The following is an 18,441-nucleotide window of genomic DNA, read 5'->3' on the forward strand; positions in this document are numbered from 1 at the left end:
TTAGTTTATAGTCTGAAAAGGAATAAGATTTTAATATAGCATTTTTAAGGTAACTTTGCAATATGTTAATTTAATGAAATCAAATGTTAATTTAAAAACATAAGAGCTGTGTAATAAAGAGAAAGGAATTACTAGACAATGATTTTAACACACAATTTCAATGAAAGACTTTGGCTTATATATTTCCTTAGCTAATGAATCTGTAAGTCATTTTTCATTTACTTAAAGTGTTCATTTAATTTAAAAAATTCATCCAAGTTGTAAAACTTCATAGTTATATATTTTTTTCCTGAGCCTTTACATGAAAAAAACTTTAACCTCTTAATAATTAAAGGAGATGAAATGATCCCTACCTAAATTACTAAATTTTAAGAGAAGGGAAAAAAAAAGACCTCTCATCTTAGTACTGAATATTAAAGAAAATAAAAACCTTCATGTTTTGCTTTAATTCCTATAATTTTTAATTCTGTATAACTGACCCTGTGAAATAAATATATGGATAGTTAGCTGTCCTTCCTTGAAGATGAGATATAGAAATATATAATTTTTATTATACTACTATATTATACTATTTGTCATTAAACAGAGAAATGATCAAAAGGGAGAATATGATGGGGCAGATTCTACTTTTAAATTTATACTAACTTATTTGCAAATACTAAACCACCCACGACATAGGTAAGGCTTTTCATAAAATGAAAGCAGCAAGAACTGAAACTGAGTAAATAAGAGAGCTGTGCAACAATTCTTAAATATTTACAAGTAGGACAGTTAAACATTTTCTAGAGTGCTTAGGTAAAGGACACTGCTTTGACGAAATTGTTAAAAAACTGATAGTCTCTCCCATTTATGATTCTACTATTTAACAGCCAAAATTGTGTTAACTCTATGACCTGTATTTTAAAATATCACACAACTCCTAAGAGTAGAGAATTTAATAAAGGACAACATAAGCTTGCTACTATCTTTTTCAAAACAAGACTCAGTAAATTAACATTAATAATTACAATCCTTGGAAACTCTATGGGGCAGTTCTACTCTGTCTATAGGGTTGCTATGAGTTGGAATCGACTTGACGGCAATGGTTTTTTTTTTTATTATTAATAAGATTAAAAGAAAGGGAAAGGAGGAAGATAGAATAAAGTAATGCAAGTTTTCTAAACATTCATTAAAAAGGAAGAGACTACTCAAAAAAAAGTGTAAATTTATGATGTTATATCATATTTAGAAGATGGCCCTTGAATGCCACCTAGTGACAAAAATAAAAATTTACTTGTAAATATTTGCCATCACCCTTTTTCACCTAGTGGCTCAGTGGAAACCCTGGTGGCATAGTAGTTAAGAGCTACGGCTGCTAACCAAAAGGTTTGGCAGTTCAGATCCACCAAGTGCTCCTTGGAAACTCTATGGGGCAGTTCTACTCTGTCCTATAGGGTCGCTGCGAGTCAGAATTGACTCAATACCAATGGGTTTGGTTTGATTTAGCAGCCACATAGTACAGGTACCTTTTATGGAGCAAATATTTTCCATAGTATCTCTTTAAAATTTATTCATTCACCTCAATACTCATATACTAAATCAGTAGCAAGACTGTACTATGTAAAGCACAGTGGACATAGTGACAAATAGAGCATAGCCTGTGGTTCTCTATCCAATGAAGGGGAACACATGTAGACACATGTAACTAATTAAGATGACAGATGTGAAACCACTGCCCACAGTGCCTAACATGTAAGTATTCAAAAATGCTTTTAAAGAAAAACATCTAACTTGTAAAACTAATAAAAGCAGTATTAGTATATACAACTTTGTGCTCTGTTAAACAAAGGAGGGAGGGAGAAACTGCCAAATTTGGTAATTTAGAAATAAGACTCAAAGTATCACCTCATATCTAATTTATTTATTTAAAATTTAATCTTTAAGGTTATCTTCATTGCCTGTTTTAAACTGGTTGAAACCTTATAAAAAAAGAGACTATCAGGTAACAGTAAGACTACTAACTTGGCATAGACGTTTGTTAATTTTTTAACAATTCAGTGAGATTATCCCTATTTTATAAATGGGAAATTGGGATTTTACAGGTGAAGTGAGTACAGTAATAGCCTCTCTTGGGCAGAAGGCTTGTACTGGAGGATAACCAGAGCAAAAACAGGAAAGATTGGTCAGACTGAAGAGGCCTTAAATCTAAGGACAAGGGGTTTGGACTATGTTGGAGGAACTCCATATAAAAAATGCATATAAGATTATAGAAAGAATAATATAATTTTAAAGTACGAACTACTGGGGGACTGACACTAATGTCTGCTGAATAGATTTTAATGTAAGCTTCAAACATGCTGTAGGGTTTATTGCAGTGCAAACTTAAATGTCTTTATATAGGGAGTCCCTGGGTAGTGCAAATTGTTAAGTGCTTGGCTACTAACTGAAAGGTTGGTGGTTCAAATCCATCCAGAGGTGCGTCAAAAGAAAGCCCTGGTAATCTACTTTCAAAAGATCACAGCCATTGAAAAGCAGTTCTACTCTGAAACACATGGGGTGGCCATGAATCAGAATTGCCTCAATGAAAACTTTTTTTTTTTTTTTAAATAGGGATAGAACTTGTATCCTTTCAGCGTTAGCATCACGAAAAAGTCAGTCCCATTAGGTATCTATTTGCAAAGAAAAAAAAAAAATTTTTTTTTTTTTTTTTGCAAAGAGGCCTCATAAAATGTTTGCATTAAAATGATTGCTTACTATAATCATTTCTCTGCTTCTTCTAAACTACTAGCCAGAATTGATATTCATGCTATGAAAAACATTAAAGGAGGCCAACACTTCTAATCTAGCATTACCTTTATACCAATCACTGCCAATGTACAGTCGTGCAAAGTGTTGGGGAGTCTAAAGACCTAAAAACCCATTACCTTGAGAACACAACATACATTCATTTTATAAACTAATCTCACACTTGATTTCCACAAATTGCCAAATTTAATTTCATATTCATCTATAATTTAAGGGAGTTGGTTTTCTTAAAAATTTTTTACTTTTAAAGGTGACTATTCCAGTAGCCCAAAATATGAGACAGAAATTTTAGCAATGGCTGTACTTCACTATATTAGCTAAAAATTGCAAGGTATATGTTTCATTATAGGAATGCCATTTATGTCACTAAACAGAATTTGGATATGCTTATAGTTGCTTGACATTTCTGAAAATGACAAAACTAATAAGCTCTTAATGAATATGAAATGAACCTGTGGACCACAATTTATTTTTAATTTCTCAGGCTTGATCAAAACGTTTCAATGAGGATATTTTATAGTCCCTAAAAAAAAGAGTCCATAGCTTCACTGTGAATCAGAGTCGACTCCACGGCAACAGGTAAGACAAAGTTTCCTGAGGTGGTATTTTACTCACTTTGTGTATTCTGCATAATAATATCACCATCTTACGTTTACCTTACCACTTACAAAAAGCTGTCAAAGACATTAATTCTGGGTTTACTTGAAAAACTGCATACAAAAACCTTGTTTTTCACTGTTAAGTCAGAAAAATTATTTCTACCATGGTAGACACTGATTTGGTCCTGGTATTGTCTACAGCCATATCACCCTGAACATGCCTTGATCTCGTCTGATTTGGTCCTGGTATTAGATGAAGGCATATGCTAAGTATTAATGTAGGGAAATATATTCATTTGTAACTTAGTACATTTTATATAAGGTTAACAGGAATTAAGCTATAATGAAAAGAATAGGTTTGGAGTTAAATAGACCTGAGTTTAAATACTATATTGCATAAAGCTATGCAATAAGAGTAGGCAATGAGGATTGAAATAACAGCAGAGCAGGAAGACTGATACAAAGTCTAAAAACTAACAGCAGAGTGATCTTGGGTAAGTTACCTATCTCTCTGAGGATAACAATTATCTACTTAGCAAACAATGAGAGAATGTACATGAAGTACGCAGCACAGTCTCAGGCATTTATAAAGAACTGAGTCCATTATTACTTTTTAGTGATAAATTTTATTCCGTTATTGATACTGTTGATCCAAGACTCAAGGCCTAATTATTTTTTAAATTGTGGTAAAATATATATTAACATAAAATTTGCCATTTTAACCATTTTTAAGTGTACAATTCAGTAGCATTAATTATATTCACAATGTTGTGCAATAATCAGCACTGCCTTTTTCTAAAATCCTTTCATCACCTCAAATAAAAACTCTGTACCCATTAAGCAATAACCCCCCAATTCCCTTTCCCCCTGGCCTCTGGTAACCTCTAATCTACTTTCTGTCTCTATGAATTTTTTTATTCTAGGATATTTCATAGAAGTGGGATCACACAATATTTGCCCTTTTATGTCTGAATTATTTCACTAGCATAATGTTTTCAAGATTCATCCATGCTGTATCATGTATCAGACATGCTCCTTAATGGCTGTTTAATACTCATTCCTTTTTATGGCTGAATAATATTCCATTGTACGTATATATTCCATTTTGTTTATCTATTTATCTGTTGATGAATACTGAGTTGCTTCCACCTGTTGACTACTGAGAATAATGCTTCTATGAACACTGGTGGAAAAATACTTCTTTGCGTTCCTGTTTTCAATTCTTTCAGCTATATACCTAGAAATGGAATTGCTGTATTATGTGGTAATTCTGCATTTAATTTTTTAAGGAACCCCAAGACCTAATTATTTAAGCTATTAAATAAGAGTAGGCAATGAGGACTGAAATTGAACTATAATATTTTCTTTGGAGTCAACACTTATTTTCTAATCTTTTTAATTTTCTTGTAATTTTCCTAACAGAATTCAGTGTCTCTCATGCCTTTTTTCTAACTTCCAACCATACCTTCCAAAACTTATCTATCCTTCAGAACCTAGACCAAATTTTACCTCCTTCATGAGTGAAGCCTTTTCTGATAGTCTGCTGCCAAAAGTATTTTCTCCTTCCTCTGAATACTAGCAGTCCTTTATTTGGGTGCCTTCTATAGAACTTATCACTTTCTTTCTAACATTATTGTACCATGTTTTGGTGCCTTTTTCTCCCCCTGTGAACTACATGCTACTTAACAGAGGGGACTGTGTGAGTGTGTTTCTCACCCTCCAAAAAGACTTGTAAATAATATAAATGCCCATTTTAGAATGTAAGTGAAACTTCTATAAGCTGTTTAAGAAGTACCTGATATAGGACTTGTATGCAATAAATAATATTTCATTGATTTCATTTATTTGCTTACTTAATATTTAACATGACCACAATGAATGTCATTGCATTGTACATATGAAGAATGTTGAAGTGGAAAATATTTTGTTACATATTTTTTTACCACCAAAAAAAAATCATTTGAGTCAAGCATAGAAGCAAGAAAGGACACTAAGCAGGAAAATGTTGAGTACCAGAACAATAATTAAACATATCATAGTGAAACCTCATCTGAATGTTTGACATATACACTGTAAATTATAAGAGCATTCAACCTCGTTTCCAATTAAGACTAACAGTTAAGCAGGCTTCCAGAGTCTGGTATTAAGTCTCAACATAAAGTATACATACATATAATAAATTATCATACTCTACCTCAATTTAAACAATCATATTTTGTATAATAAAGTTAACCAAATGGCCTAATAAAGATAAAAGTGCTTTATAAACCATATAAAAATCTTCATACGATACTTCATTTTAAAAATCTTTATAAAGCGCAACACAAGTGCTAACTGTTGTTATTGCTATTTCCGTTGTCCTACTTTGTATAGAGTTCTTTTGTTAGAATTCTGTCCCATAACAAAACCTCATAGTTTAAAAGTGCACTCTCTTGATAATGCTCTTACCAGTTATCACCTGCATTTTTCACTTCTTTGAATTAAACAATATTACTCCTCAGCATGTTCTGTGTTATGACTGTGTACGGTATAAGCTGTATTACTAAATACTACAAAATAGCAATCAACTTAATCCTTATTTTACTGGGTCACTCTTGCATAGCTGATGATTCTATTTAACCTTTTACTCATTAGCTCTTACCTCTGCATTTAAGTTATCTGCGAGGCTTTCTAGAAACTGACTCTCGATCGGGTTTTGTTGAGTGAGCAGAGTGAGGTAATGGCTGAGTTTATCATGCGTTGTTATGATGATTCCTTCCCCAAATTTGTCAAATTGTGGTCTTCCTGCTCGACCAAATATCTGCATGACATCTAAAATTCCAAGGTCAACATAGGAGCCTCTTTTTGCAGCATATACTTGTGTTCCCTAGGTGAGGAAAAGTTAACATAAATTAACATAAACACACACAAATATAATCCTGATGAGCCAAATACTGAAATTGGGCAAATAAGGCAAGATTTCAAAAGTATACTCTAACTAATCCTTTCATCATCTGTGATGTAGTTAAATGTGCCCAATACGAACTAGATTCTTATCGGAGAAAATAATTCTGACCTTACATAAATAACATTCAAAGTCAATGAAACAGCCGAATCACAACATTTTTCTGACTAAATCAATCCGCGGGTTTGTTTTAAGACACACACACAAATCCATGTGCAAAGGAAGGTAAGCTCTTACCTTAATAACAACAGCATGAGCGGGAAGATTGACACCCCAGGCTAAGGTAGCGGTACAGACTAGGACTTTGATATGCCCATTAGAAAACAAATTTTCAACCAAATTTCTGTCCTGCCGAAGCATTCCTGCATGATGAATACTAAAACCATCTGCGAATAATTCTCGTACTTGCTTATTTCTGGACCTTTGCACCTAGAATAGGTTATTAATAAAACATTAAAGAATAATTATTACTTAGCATTAAAATCAATTGTTATTTAGCACTGCTGTTGAGTGAGTTATCAAAGAACGAAATTATTTTTAAGCATCTTAAGGGATTACTAAAACTAAGTATATTACGCTTCATAAAAAATTTTAAAATTATATTTTATCTATCTTAAAAAATAGGTAATTACTTGAACATGACACAAAATGCAAATAGAATAAAGTAAAAAGCAAGTTTCTCTTCCACCCAGGTGTCTCCATCTTACAAGCAATCAGTGTAGCAATCGGTACTGCCTCTCTCTTATCCTTCCAAAAGTATTAAAAATAAGCATTTATCTCTGTGGTTCTCAACTCATTCAGAGTAAAGGTCAGAGTCCTTACAATGCAAAACCCAACAAAAATCAATCTCATCCCCTAATCTCACTTACGCACACCAGCCACAAATGGTCTGCATTTTTCTATGTCCCTTTACTGCCAAATCTACACTTATCTCAGGGTCTTTATGAATTCTGTTCCAGACTCACTGCCCGGAAGACTGCCCCCCTCATATCCACATGGTTCATGCTCTTACCTCCTCGTGTTTTTGCTGAACTGTCAGTTTATTAGGCGTCTTTTTTTATCATCCTCTCCCCCGCAAACACACACACACACACACACACTCTCTCTCTCTCTCTCTCCATTTCTTCTTAAGCCAACTCACAGGTTGTGATTACAAATTAAAGATTAGCAGGGTAGTATTTTCCTCTGCTGATACTGAGCTGCTCAGGTGCAGGTGTGGTGTAGGCAGAGGGTTGTCCTTAATCTGCTGGGTTTTTGTCAGGAGAGTGTGACAAAGTAGAAAGGGGTAAGGGAGATGAAGGCCTAGGCAAGGCAGTGAATATAATGTTACAATGATGGATCTTGAAAGAAGGAAACAAAGATACGCAGAAAGTCAGTTACAGGATACAGACAGAAGAAAAACTGAATAAGCAAGTAAAAACTGGATACTTTAAGATGAGCCATTAACATGTAACTTTTATTCTTTAAATATTCTGAAATATTTATTTCTCGTCACTTTTCAGTAGGGCATCCACCAAACCATATCTCAGTGAACTTGTGGCATGCTTTCTCCTTCTGTCTTCCGCGTCCTGACTGATCCTTCTACTTAGAATGTCCTTTTTCTTATTTATTAATCCATATTCATCAGCTTCTTTATGCTTCCTCAGTTTAAGACCAAATTCCTTTACTTTGTGATGGCTTACTATTTTGATCATGTATTTGGTACAAGATCACGTTATATTCTACTTTCATATGTGCTTTACATAAATACAAGTTGTTTTTGTCTGTTTCAGTATGCAGTGTTTTCTTATAGACTTATTTTTAAAACCAATCACTGTAAGGTAACATGTTAGATACCCTGACTGGGTGTATGATAGTCTTTTTCATCCATCCATTCAACTCTTCATTTAACAAACTAGGTGCCTAATAGAGTATCCTCACCGCAACCAGTGCCAGTCCTTTAGGATCACAAGCCTGGCATCACACTGTATAGCCTGAACGTTTCACTTTTCCTGTGAAAAAGAGACAGCAGCCCCTGACAGCCAGGAGCTTGTCTGAACTATCAGCTATGCCCTGGTGTTGCTAGGAGCTGGTCTAGCACTCACAGCTCCACCTTAGTGTTCTCCTGTCAAGTATAAATCATTGCACAAGACACTATCATCAGACACGGCCCTCTGTGACCATGATGCAGCAAGAAAAAAACAAGACTACTTTGTAATCATGTATGAACACAGATAAAACATGAACATTGTCCAAGCCATAAAATGACCAAACATCCCCCATCCTTGCTAACATGAGTGAATTTCTTCTTTACCAATCACAGCTTTCACCTCACTCTGTAGATAAGAATTATTAAGATACACAATCATAAAATCATTTCCACTTCCTGACAACATCCTAACTAGAGTAAAGCCTTGTTTCTCTAAACCCTGTACCAAAAATTACATAATTCAAGCCCCAATCCCATAATAAGTTCTTTCTAATGCCCTCTTACTGGGATTCCCCATGGCTCCCCATAGTGGGAACTCATCCTCATGCAATGAGTCAATAAGCCCAACTTTGTTCACCTACAGGTGTCCTCCTGGTGGACTTCGATGGGAAGCCATGGAACACCTGTCTTAGCTCCTCAACTTTATACCTGGCCTGAATATACTAACTTCACTTTTGGTGTCTATTCTTTGGCCTGGTCTGAGCTCAGACCACTTATCTACAATTTGTAAAGGTGCTAGAGCAGAGGAACTTACAAAAGTCACGGACAATATACTATAAAATGGGGGGAAGTTTTCTGCAAAATTAGACTTTAGATCAATACAAAAGTAGTGTTTATATAGTCAAAGCATCTGTCTGGGCATCACAACATGTGTTTATTTGCTAATGCTCTAAAAATTTCACTCCCAGAAACCCAATTTCACTACCAACATTTTAATAGTTTCTTCTGGAAAGTTTTCCAGTTCTTACATAAAGAGAACAACATTGGCAGGGAGTGGGGTTTTAAGAGATTGGGGTTCTAGTCCAGACATTGTCATATTGATTATAAGGTCCCTTAAAAATGTAAACTTCTAATAATTAAAAGCTGATCTAAGAAAACAGTACTGCATGAAACCTGCTTCAAGTATAAAATGGTTTAATACATTAACAAACCCCACCATCTAGTGGCCAGCCAGGTAAATAGCAGTTTACATACCCTGAGCCTTTTAGTGTCCCAAGCAGAACACAAGCAGTATAGATGAAAAAGACTGCCTTCTTCAAGTTTTAAGTGTGTGTGGGGATAATATTGTTATCCTACCTTTGTGCAGTATGGTTGGCCTGTCAGAAATCATCCTACATTCTCAGTCATATTGCCTCATTTTTTGTTTTTCAGACGAGCTATTTTTACTGTCAATCTTTTTTTCATTGTGCTTTAAGTGAAAGTTTACAACTCAAGTCACTTTCTCATACAAAAACTTATACACACATTGTTATTGACCCTAGTTGCTCTCCCTACAATGTGACAGTATACTCCTTCTCTCCACCCCTGTATTTCCCATGTCCATTCAACCAGCTCCTGTCCTCTTCTGCCTTCTCATCTCCCCTCCAGACAAGAGCTGCCCACAAAATCTCATGTGACTACTTGAGCTAAGAAGCACACTCCTCACCAGTATCATTTTATGTCTTATAGTCCAGTCTAATCTTTGTCTGAAGACTTGGCTCCAGGAATGGTTTTCGTTTTAGGCTAACAGAGAGTGCAGGGGCCAAGTCTTCTGGGGTCCCTCCAGTCTCAGTCAGACCATTAAATCTGGTCTTTTTACTAGAATTTGAGATCTGCATCTCACTACTCTCCTGCACCATCCGGGATTCTCCGTTGTGTTCCCTGTCAGGGCAGTCATTAGTGGTAGCTCAGCACCATCTAGTTTTTCCAGTCTCAGGCTGACAAGAGTCTCTGGTTTATGTGGCCCTTTCTGTCTCTTGGGCTTATATTTTCCTTGTATCTTTGGTGTTCTTCATTCTCCTTTGCTCCATGTGGGTTGAGACCAATTGATGCATCTTAGATGGCCGCTTGCTAGCTTTTAAGACCCTAGATGCCACTCACCAAAGTGGGATGCAAAACGTTTTCTTAATACTTTGTTATGCCAATTTACCTAGATGTCACCTGAAACCATGGTCCCCAGACCCCTGCCCCTGCTACTGACCCCTGAAGTGTTTGGTTGTATTCAGGAAACTTCTTAGCTTTTGGTTTAGTTCAGTTGTACTGATTTCCCCTATATTGTGTGTCGTCCTTCCCTTCACCTAAAATAATTCTTGTCTACTATCTAGTTGGTGAATACTCCCCTCTGTCAATCTTCTTAAAGCAGCTTTTTTTAATCCTATCATCAATTTAGTTGTTCTTACCTGGACCATTTTATATTTTATCACTGTTAAGTGCTTTGTGTTAGGTGCAGAGTCAAACACATAAATATTAAAAGCATGCAATATACTAGTGAAACAATTCTATTCGACAAACACTAAGATATGTTAGGCACTAGCTGTATTTTCTCTAAGGGAGAATAGGATAGAAGCCCAAATTTTATTCAAGGTTTCTGGGAAGCTTGGATCCCTCATCATGTTACAGAGCATAAAGCTTCTTTATGCTTCCTCAATTTAAGACTAAATTTCTTTACTTTGTGATGTCTTAACACTTTGATCATATATTTAGTACAAAATCATACGTTATATGTGCTTCCCACAAACACAGGTCATTCAGGGAATTACTTTGGGGTAAAGCCCATTGTAGAGTATTTGCTAAGATACATTAGAGCTCCTTCAGAGGCAAGGGTAAGAAGAGGAAAAACATTTCACCTACTCCATTTCTTCTCTAATATTAAAGAGTGGAGACTCAGAGTTAACGGAGAAAACTAGAAATTATTGTTTGGAGGAGATATTCCATACAACTCATATTGCTGGACTGCTGTTTATTTCATGTAAAGTCTGATGTCCATGGACCCCTATACTGGATTATCCTGGTGTGCCTGTTCTAAGTCTAGATTTATTAGTGAAAGCCCAGTTGAGGTAAGATTTGGTTAGCCCTGCTGTGGCACCAATGACACAGAAAGAAGTAGAACACAGGAAATATGTAACTGTGCTATTTTCTTATAAAGTAGATCCTAGAGTGCTGACATAGCACCTCCCACTTTGACCAGTTCACACAGCTGCAGTGACCACCAACTTGGTGCATCCTTCTGGTCTCTGTGAGGAAGTAGGAGGCACTGACAGTCACTTCTTCTCTCTTGCTTCTATTTCTGCTCATAACCTTCGTGCTGCTTTTTTATTGGTTCACTAGGTACCTGGAGTGACAACAATCTTAAAGTAAGTTTAGATTGGTTTTTTCTTCACTATCTTTGAATGTGAATGAACCATTTGTGGTCTGACCTAGCTCACAGTACAAATGAACTTGAAGCCCCGTGGATGAGGCCTGATGTGTGCCTCTAAATTTTTTTTTTTAATTATCAAATAGTAAATTTGACTATTCTTCCCCTTTTGGTGTATACTCCTATGAATTTTAACACATGTATAGGTTTGTGCAACACAATCATAATCAGGATACAGAACACTTCTTTGCCTCTAAAAACTCTCTCATGCTCTTAGTTAAACTCTCCTCACCCACAACCTTCCAATACCATTGATCTGTTTTTCATCCCTACAGTCTTGCCACTTCAAGAATGTTACACAAGTTGTATCAGTATATAAACTTTTGGGACTTGTTTCCTTTATTCAGTATGATCCCTTTGAGATTCATCCAAGTTTCTGCATGTATAATAGTTCATTCCTTTTTATTGTTAAGTTGTATTCCATGGTATGGATGACTATATTACAGTTTACCATTCACCCATAAAAGACATTGAGTTGTTCAAGTTTTTGGTAATTATGAATAGAGCCTCTATGAACATTCATGCATAGTATTTTGTGTGAATATAAGTTTTCATTTCTGTAGAGTAGATGTCAGTTTATAAAAACTGTCAAACCACTTTTCAGAGTGGATGTACCATTTTGCATCCCCAATCAGGAATGTGTATGAGTTCCAGTTACTTCCCATGCTTGTCAGCACATGGTATTGTCATTATTTTCTATTTTAGCTATTCTGTTAGGTATGTGGTGGCATCTCATTGTTGTTTTAATCTCATTTTTCTTTTGGCTAATGATGTTAAACATCTTTTTTTGTGTGCTTGGATGTATAGTTGTAATCAGCTCCTCAGGTTATACTGAGGTACACTAAAGTTTAAGAACCACAGCTCCTTAGAGAAAGATACTGGCAAATTCATGGTATAGCTGTGTAATTTGAGCTGATGAGACTCCTGAGTGCTAAGCAACCTCATATTCATTATTGTAATAAATGGTTTGCATCCCTTAAGTACCTTTTAAGAAATTTACAAAGTACAAGGAACTGACAAAAACAACAAAGTACTATAAACCCAACAACAACAACAAAACAAGAAGTACCATAAATCAAACAAAGGTCACTTAGATAATGAACAATTTATCATATGCAAGACCCTAGGAATATAAAGAAATTTAAGACAAGATCGGAGCTGGGTAATTTGCAGACTGATGAGGTAGATAGGGAAGCCCTGGTGGCGTACTGGTTAAGTGCTACGGCTGCTAACCAAAAGGTCAGCAGTTTGAATCCAGCCGGCGCTCCTTGGAAACTCTATGGGGCAGTTCCATTCCACCCTATAGAGTCGCTATGAGTCGGAATTGACTTGACGGCACTAGGTTTGGTTGGTTATTGGAGGAAGATAGGCCCATACAAAAATGATTTCTAGAAAATATGATGTGTTTATTAATACAGCCATGTGGACAAAGCTAAAAGTGAGCAGAAAGACAGAGTGGAATTACGGTTTATTTGTGTTTGTATTGCTAGCACCTGGCAGAGTGCCTTCTACATAAACCAAAAAGATCAAACCTGTTGCCGTCGAGTTGATTCCGACTCACAGCAACCCTACAGGACAGAGTAGAACTGCCCCACAGAGTTTCCAAGGAGTGCCTGCCTGGTGGATTCAAACTGCTGACTTGTTGGTTAGCAGCCAGCACTTAACCACTACACCACCAGGGTTTCTGCCTTCTACACAGCTAGTACTTAATACGCATTTCCTGCATGAATGAATCAATGATCAGCTAGTTGTATAAAAGAAACCTTTACATAAAATGTGAAATGTGAATCTCAAAGGACAAGTAATACATTGCCAAAAGGCGGAAGTTATTCTTAGCAGCAGAATAACAAGTATAAAGGCCTGGAATAGTGAAAGAGTACAGAGTGCCTGGAGGGCATTACATTCAAGAGGTGTGGGGCAAATGGAAGAAAATTAAGCTAGAAAGGAGGATTGGGGTCAGGCTTTATATAGTCCCAATTTAGGTGAAAAGAGAGTCAATTAAAGTTTTTAAACAGTACAGATTTATTGTTTAGAGAGGTTACTTCTTAGCTGGGCTAAGACCAGAAACTAGATGAACTGGTATGGCATTACTGCAACAATCCAGGTGAAAGATGCAGGCAGGGGAAATAATCACATGGAGTCAAGGTGAAAGTTGTCTATAAACTGACTAAGACTGGGTGACTGCCTAGCATGGGGTGTGCGGGGCAGGGGGTGGGGGAGCACGACAGGAAGGGAAAGAAGGAGTTTGATTGTTTCAAGATTATCCTCACCTTGGGTGCTTTGAATATGTGACAGAAAAAGCGAGAGGAAAAAGCTAATGCTTGTGTCTCAGGCTAGGCAGTAGGAAGGTGGAAAGTAGATTCCGTTTTGGGAATGATGAGTTTGAAGACATTCATTATAAAAACTTCTGCTTTCACTCTGAGTAAAATGGGAAGCCTCTGAAGGTTTTAAACAGGAGACCGGTCAGACAAGTATATTGCAATACTCCAGGTGAGAGGTGATGGTGGATTGGACCAGGCATACAAAATATGAATAAAATAATAAGTGTGAACTACAAACACATATATAAAACTCTATATATGTATCTCTTTTATATTTGGTTTCTTAAACATTAAGAATCAAAGGAGCAAGCGAGAATTGCATTAAGTCCAAAAATTAATGAATAAACGACACGTCCAACTTATAGGACAGAGTAAAGTTGTGCTCTGAGAAAATGTTTAGCTGAAATACTTATGTAATTATAAAATAATAATTTGATAAATAAGTGAGTTAAGTATTTAAATCAAGAAGTTGAAAAAAATTAAAATATAATAGGCCCAAGGGAAGAAGGAATGCATTAGTGAAGTTAAAATAGAATCTGATAATTTAAAAACTGGAAAGCTGACAAATGAATCTAAAGCCTCTTATTTTAAAGAGATAAAATTAAATAAAAACAGGCAAAGTATTGGCTACTGCAGAAGTTGACAAACTATGGAACGACTGCCTGTTTTTATAAAGCTTTATTGGAAGGCAGCCACATTCATTTGTTTACGTATTATCTATGGTTGCTTTTGAGCAAAACAGTAGTGCTGAGTAGATGTGAAATTGATCATATGCCCACAAGCTTAACATATTTACTACCTGGCCCTTTTTAGGAAAAGGAGATAGAGAGCTGTACATACGCACAGTAGAACAAGCAAAGGAATCCAAAACTAGTAATATGAAAAATCAAATGTCTAGGAATATAAAACAATTTTAAAAAATCAGAAAAGGGTACTTTGCACAATTCTATGAATTCCATTTTAAAAACTGGAATGGATGATTTTCTAGGAAAACATGTTACTATCATTTATTCTAGAAACAATAGAAAATTGCAAAATAATAAAAACAGTGGAAGAAAAGTCAAAAGTTATCTAAAAGCTGAGCTTTCAAACTTTTAAAGGCAAATTAATTCTAACACTATTAAGAGGCCCTATAGAAAAGGAGCTCTGGTGGCGAAATGGCAAAGAGCTCAGCTGCTAACCACAAAGTTGATAGTTCAAACCCACTACCCGTTCTGCAGGAGAAGAGAGCTGGTGATTTGCTCCTGTAAAGACTACAGCCTAAGAAACCGTATGTTGTTGTTCTACTCTGTCACAAAGGGTTGCTATGAGTCAGAATAAATTCAGTGGCACACAACAACAGAAGCCTCATAAATTAATTTTGCAGAGGCTGTTAACAGCACTGCTATTAAAACCTGATAAAGTATGGAATAGAATATAATAGAGAAATCTCTCTTACGAATATAAATCCAAATAGTAAAAAACTTTAAAAAACAGAATTCACTGATACCTTAAAACAATACAACACGACTAAGAAAAAATTCAACCCAAAACGCAAGGGCAGGTTGGTAGTAAAGCTCAAAGGAGAAAAAACATGAGATCATCCTCAGGTACTGATATCTGACAAAAGGCTCCATTCAGTCCTGGTGAGAAGAGATGCCAATTTCTATCGTAAACCATGTTGAATAGTAAAATACTAGGAGTACATTCATTAAAGTCAGGAACAAGAAAAGGATGTCCCTATCAGCCTACTCATATTTTAGACAATGGAATTAGACATGAGAAAATAATAAAAGATATAAATACTGGAAAGAAAGAGGTCACAGTAATTTTCAGTGGCAGAGGGATATTTGTTTACACAACTGAGAACTGATTTTAAAACTACTCATTAAAATAATAAAGAGAATTAAAAAAGATGGCAGGTTAGAAAATTAATATTTTTGAAAGCTTTCCTACATATAAACAGTAATTTCTCTGAAAATATCACATTTAAAACAGCCATTAAAACCAAAATGAACAAGAAATAGGTAGTGCCAATATGAAGAAAGCTTTAGGATACGGGTGAAGGATATTCAAGAAATGTAATGATATGTTTTACTCTTGAGATGTGAAGATTCAATTTGGTAAAAACACCATTTCTCACTAACTTAATCTGTAAAATCAATGGAATAACTAAAAGTTGAACATGATTTCTTGGAGGTGATACTAAAATTACACAGAAAAGTAATTCTTTAAGTTTAACCAGAAAAACTCTACAATTGAAGGATACACCTACTCCTCACTTATTGGCCTGGTTAGTTTCCAAAGACCAGGTTGTTATCCGAAAACTGGTGTTATGCGAAATGCAATTTCTTGCCCCAGCCTGCCCTCCTCCCTTGCTCCAGTCCTCCTAGCTGAGTGGCCGCTGCTCCTCTGTACTTGCAGTGGTCACGGGCTAGCCCTTGCTCTGCTAGCCAGAATCCGAATCCATACTATGGGCTGCTGGCCAGGCATCCTCAGCCGTCTGGCATCAGTGGCATCAGGGTGGGGAGCCAGGTGGCACAGGCGCAGGAGAGAGGGGAGGCAGGAGCCAGTAGGAACCAGAGTGTTGCATGCACTGTGGGTTCCAGACTGGGATTAAATACCCTGGGGGTGGCACCGCTCCTCCCTCCATGTGCCCTGGATGAGTTCTGCGTTGTGAGAGTGTGCTGGTCTCTGGGGTTCTAAATAAGAAAAATAGTCAGATGGTAGATTTTTTTACTATTAACCTAAATGCGAAACATTGCATAATGAGATAGTAAGTGAGGAGTAGGGAGTAGGTGTGATTGATGCCCATCCCTACCAGATATTAAGAATATTATAAAAATAGAATAAGTAAAAGTGTGATACTAGGAAAAAAAAAAAAAAAGCAACGTCAGTGCAAGATAAGTGAAAATCCAGAAGCTAACTCAGGTAAATATGAGAATTCTGTATGTTAGATTAAATTTTTAAATCAACATAAAAAACAGGAATTATTCAGAAAGAGATGATGGGCCCACTACTCTCTGGAAGAAGTTCCAGACTTATCAATGATTTAAAAAGAAAAAAGGGCTGGAAGAAATCATGGATGAAGTATGTGTAGGCTATATAAGCATGACATACAACCTAGAGACCATAAATAGAATAATGAACATTTCCACATGGAAAAAATACTCATAATCAAAAAGATAAAAATGAAGTTAGCTAGGAAGATGTCTGCAAGACATATGATAGGAGTTCCTGCAATTTAATACAAAATGGATCATGGCTATGAACAATTTATAGAAAAGAAATACGAATGGCCAATAAACATAAGAAAAATGCTCAGTTTTATTCATCATTTAAGAAATATCACTCAAAATAATAACAAAGTATCATTTTTTTCTATTCAAAAGTTTGATACTACCGAGTGCCGACAAAGTTATGCAGGAGAGAGTGATTGTTAGAGGAAGTATAAATTGGAACAATCTCCCTGGTGGACAATTCCAACAAAATTTTAAATGCATGTACTGTGTGACAGATAAATTCACTGCTAGAAATTTTTCCAATGGATATGGCTGCAATTGCAAGAATGTTCACTGCAGCACTTAATAGTACACAATAAAAAATAACTGGAAACAAACACATCCATCGATAAGGGATGTGGAAAATGAATTATGGTAATATCAACATTGTGGCATACTAGGCAGTTGTTCAAAAGAATGAAACATCTTTATGTGCTGATCTGAAAGATCTTGGTTTATTATTAAAGGAAACAAGCAAAAGACATAAAAGTGTGTATATACAATCCAATTTGTTCACACTAAAACACACACATGCACACATGCAAACACACATAAATGTAGTTACACAAAATCTTTCCTTGAAAGAAATATACATGTAACAGCTGTTTGACAGGAATTTCATATGGAAAGATGAACGGAGAAGAGATAAAGAACATACACTATGGAGCTAAACTTGCTTATTATAAGATGCCTGCCACTTCTGAAGTATCAGAACAATCACTACTTTTTTCTACCTGGTTCTCCAGATTGAGCTCTACCTCGGGTCCTGGCTTTGCTATCTTCTCAATAGCTGCAGAGATATAATTTAATCCAGTCTCTGAACAGAGCAGGGATTCTCCAAGGAAGCTATTCCAGATCGGATACTATGCTCATTGGATAAAGTGTTTCTATACTTTAATGTAAAGAAAACAAAAATCCTCACAACTGGACCAATAAGCAATATCATGATAAATGAAGAAAACATTGAAGTTGTCAAAGATTTTGTTTTACTTGATCCACAATCAATGCCCATGGAAGCACCAGTTAACAAGAAATCAAATGACTGGTATTGTATTGTGAAAATCAGCTGCAGAAGATCACTTTAAAGTGTTAAAAAACAAAGACGTCAGCTTGAGGACTAAGGTATGCCTGACCTAAGCCATGGTATTTTCAATCCCACATACGCATGCA

General features: G+C 35.9%; 1 protein-coding gene across 6 annotated transcripts in view; it reads right to left on the reverse strand.

Moving 5' to 3' along the window:
- The window catches only part of ASCC3 (activating signal cointegrator 1 complex subunit 3), a 412,820-nt gene that overhangs the window by 154,450 nt on the left and 239,929 nt on the right, over window positions 1-18,441 (reverse strand). For all 6 annotated transcript variants that reach the window (XM_064289237.1, XM_064289246.1, XM_064289242.1 and 3 more), the window contains 2 exons: window positions 6,565-6,756; window positions 6,025-6,249 (listed from right to left, as the gene is read on the reverse strand). In XM_064289237.1, the coding sequence (XP_064145307.1) occupies window positions 6,025-6,249; window positions 6,565-6,756 (417 nt within the window). The remainder of the gene's footprint in view (window positions 1-6,024; window positions 6,250-6,564; window positions 6,757-18,441) is intronic.

The sequence above is a fragment of the Loxodonta africana genome, chromosome 1 (assembly GCF_030014295.1).
Source record: "Loxodonta africana isolate mLoxAfr1 chromosome 1, mLoxAfr1.hap2, whole genome shotgun sequence".
NCBI lineage: Eukaryota > Metazoa > Chordata > Mammalia > Proboscidea > Elephantidae > Loxodonta > Loxodonta africana.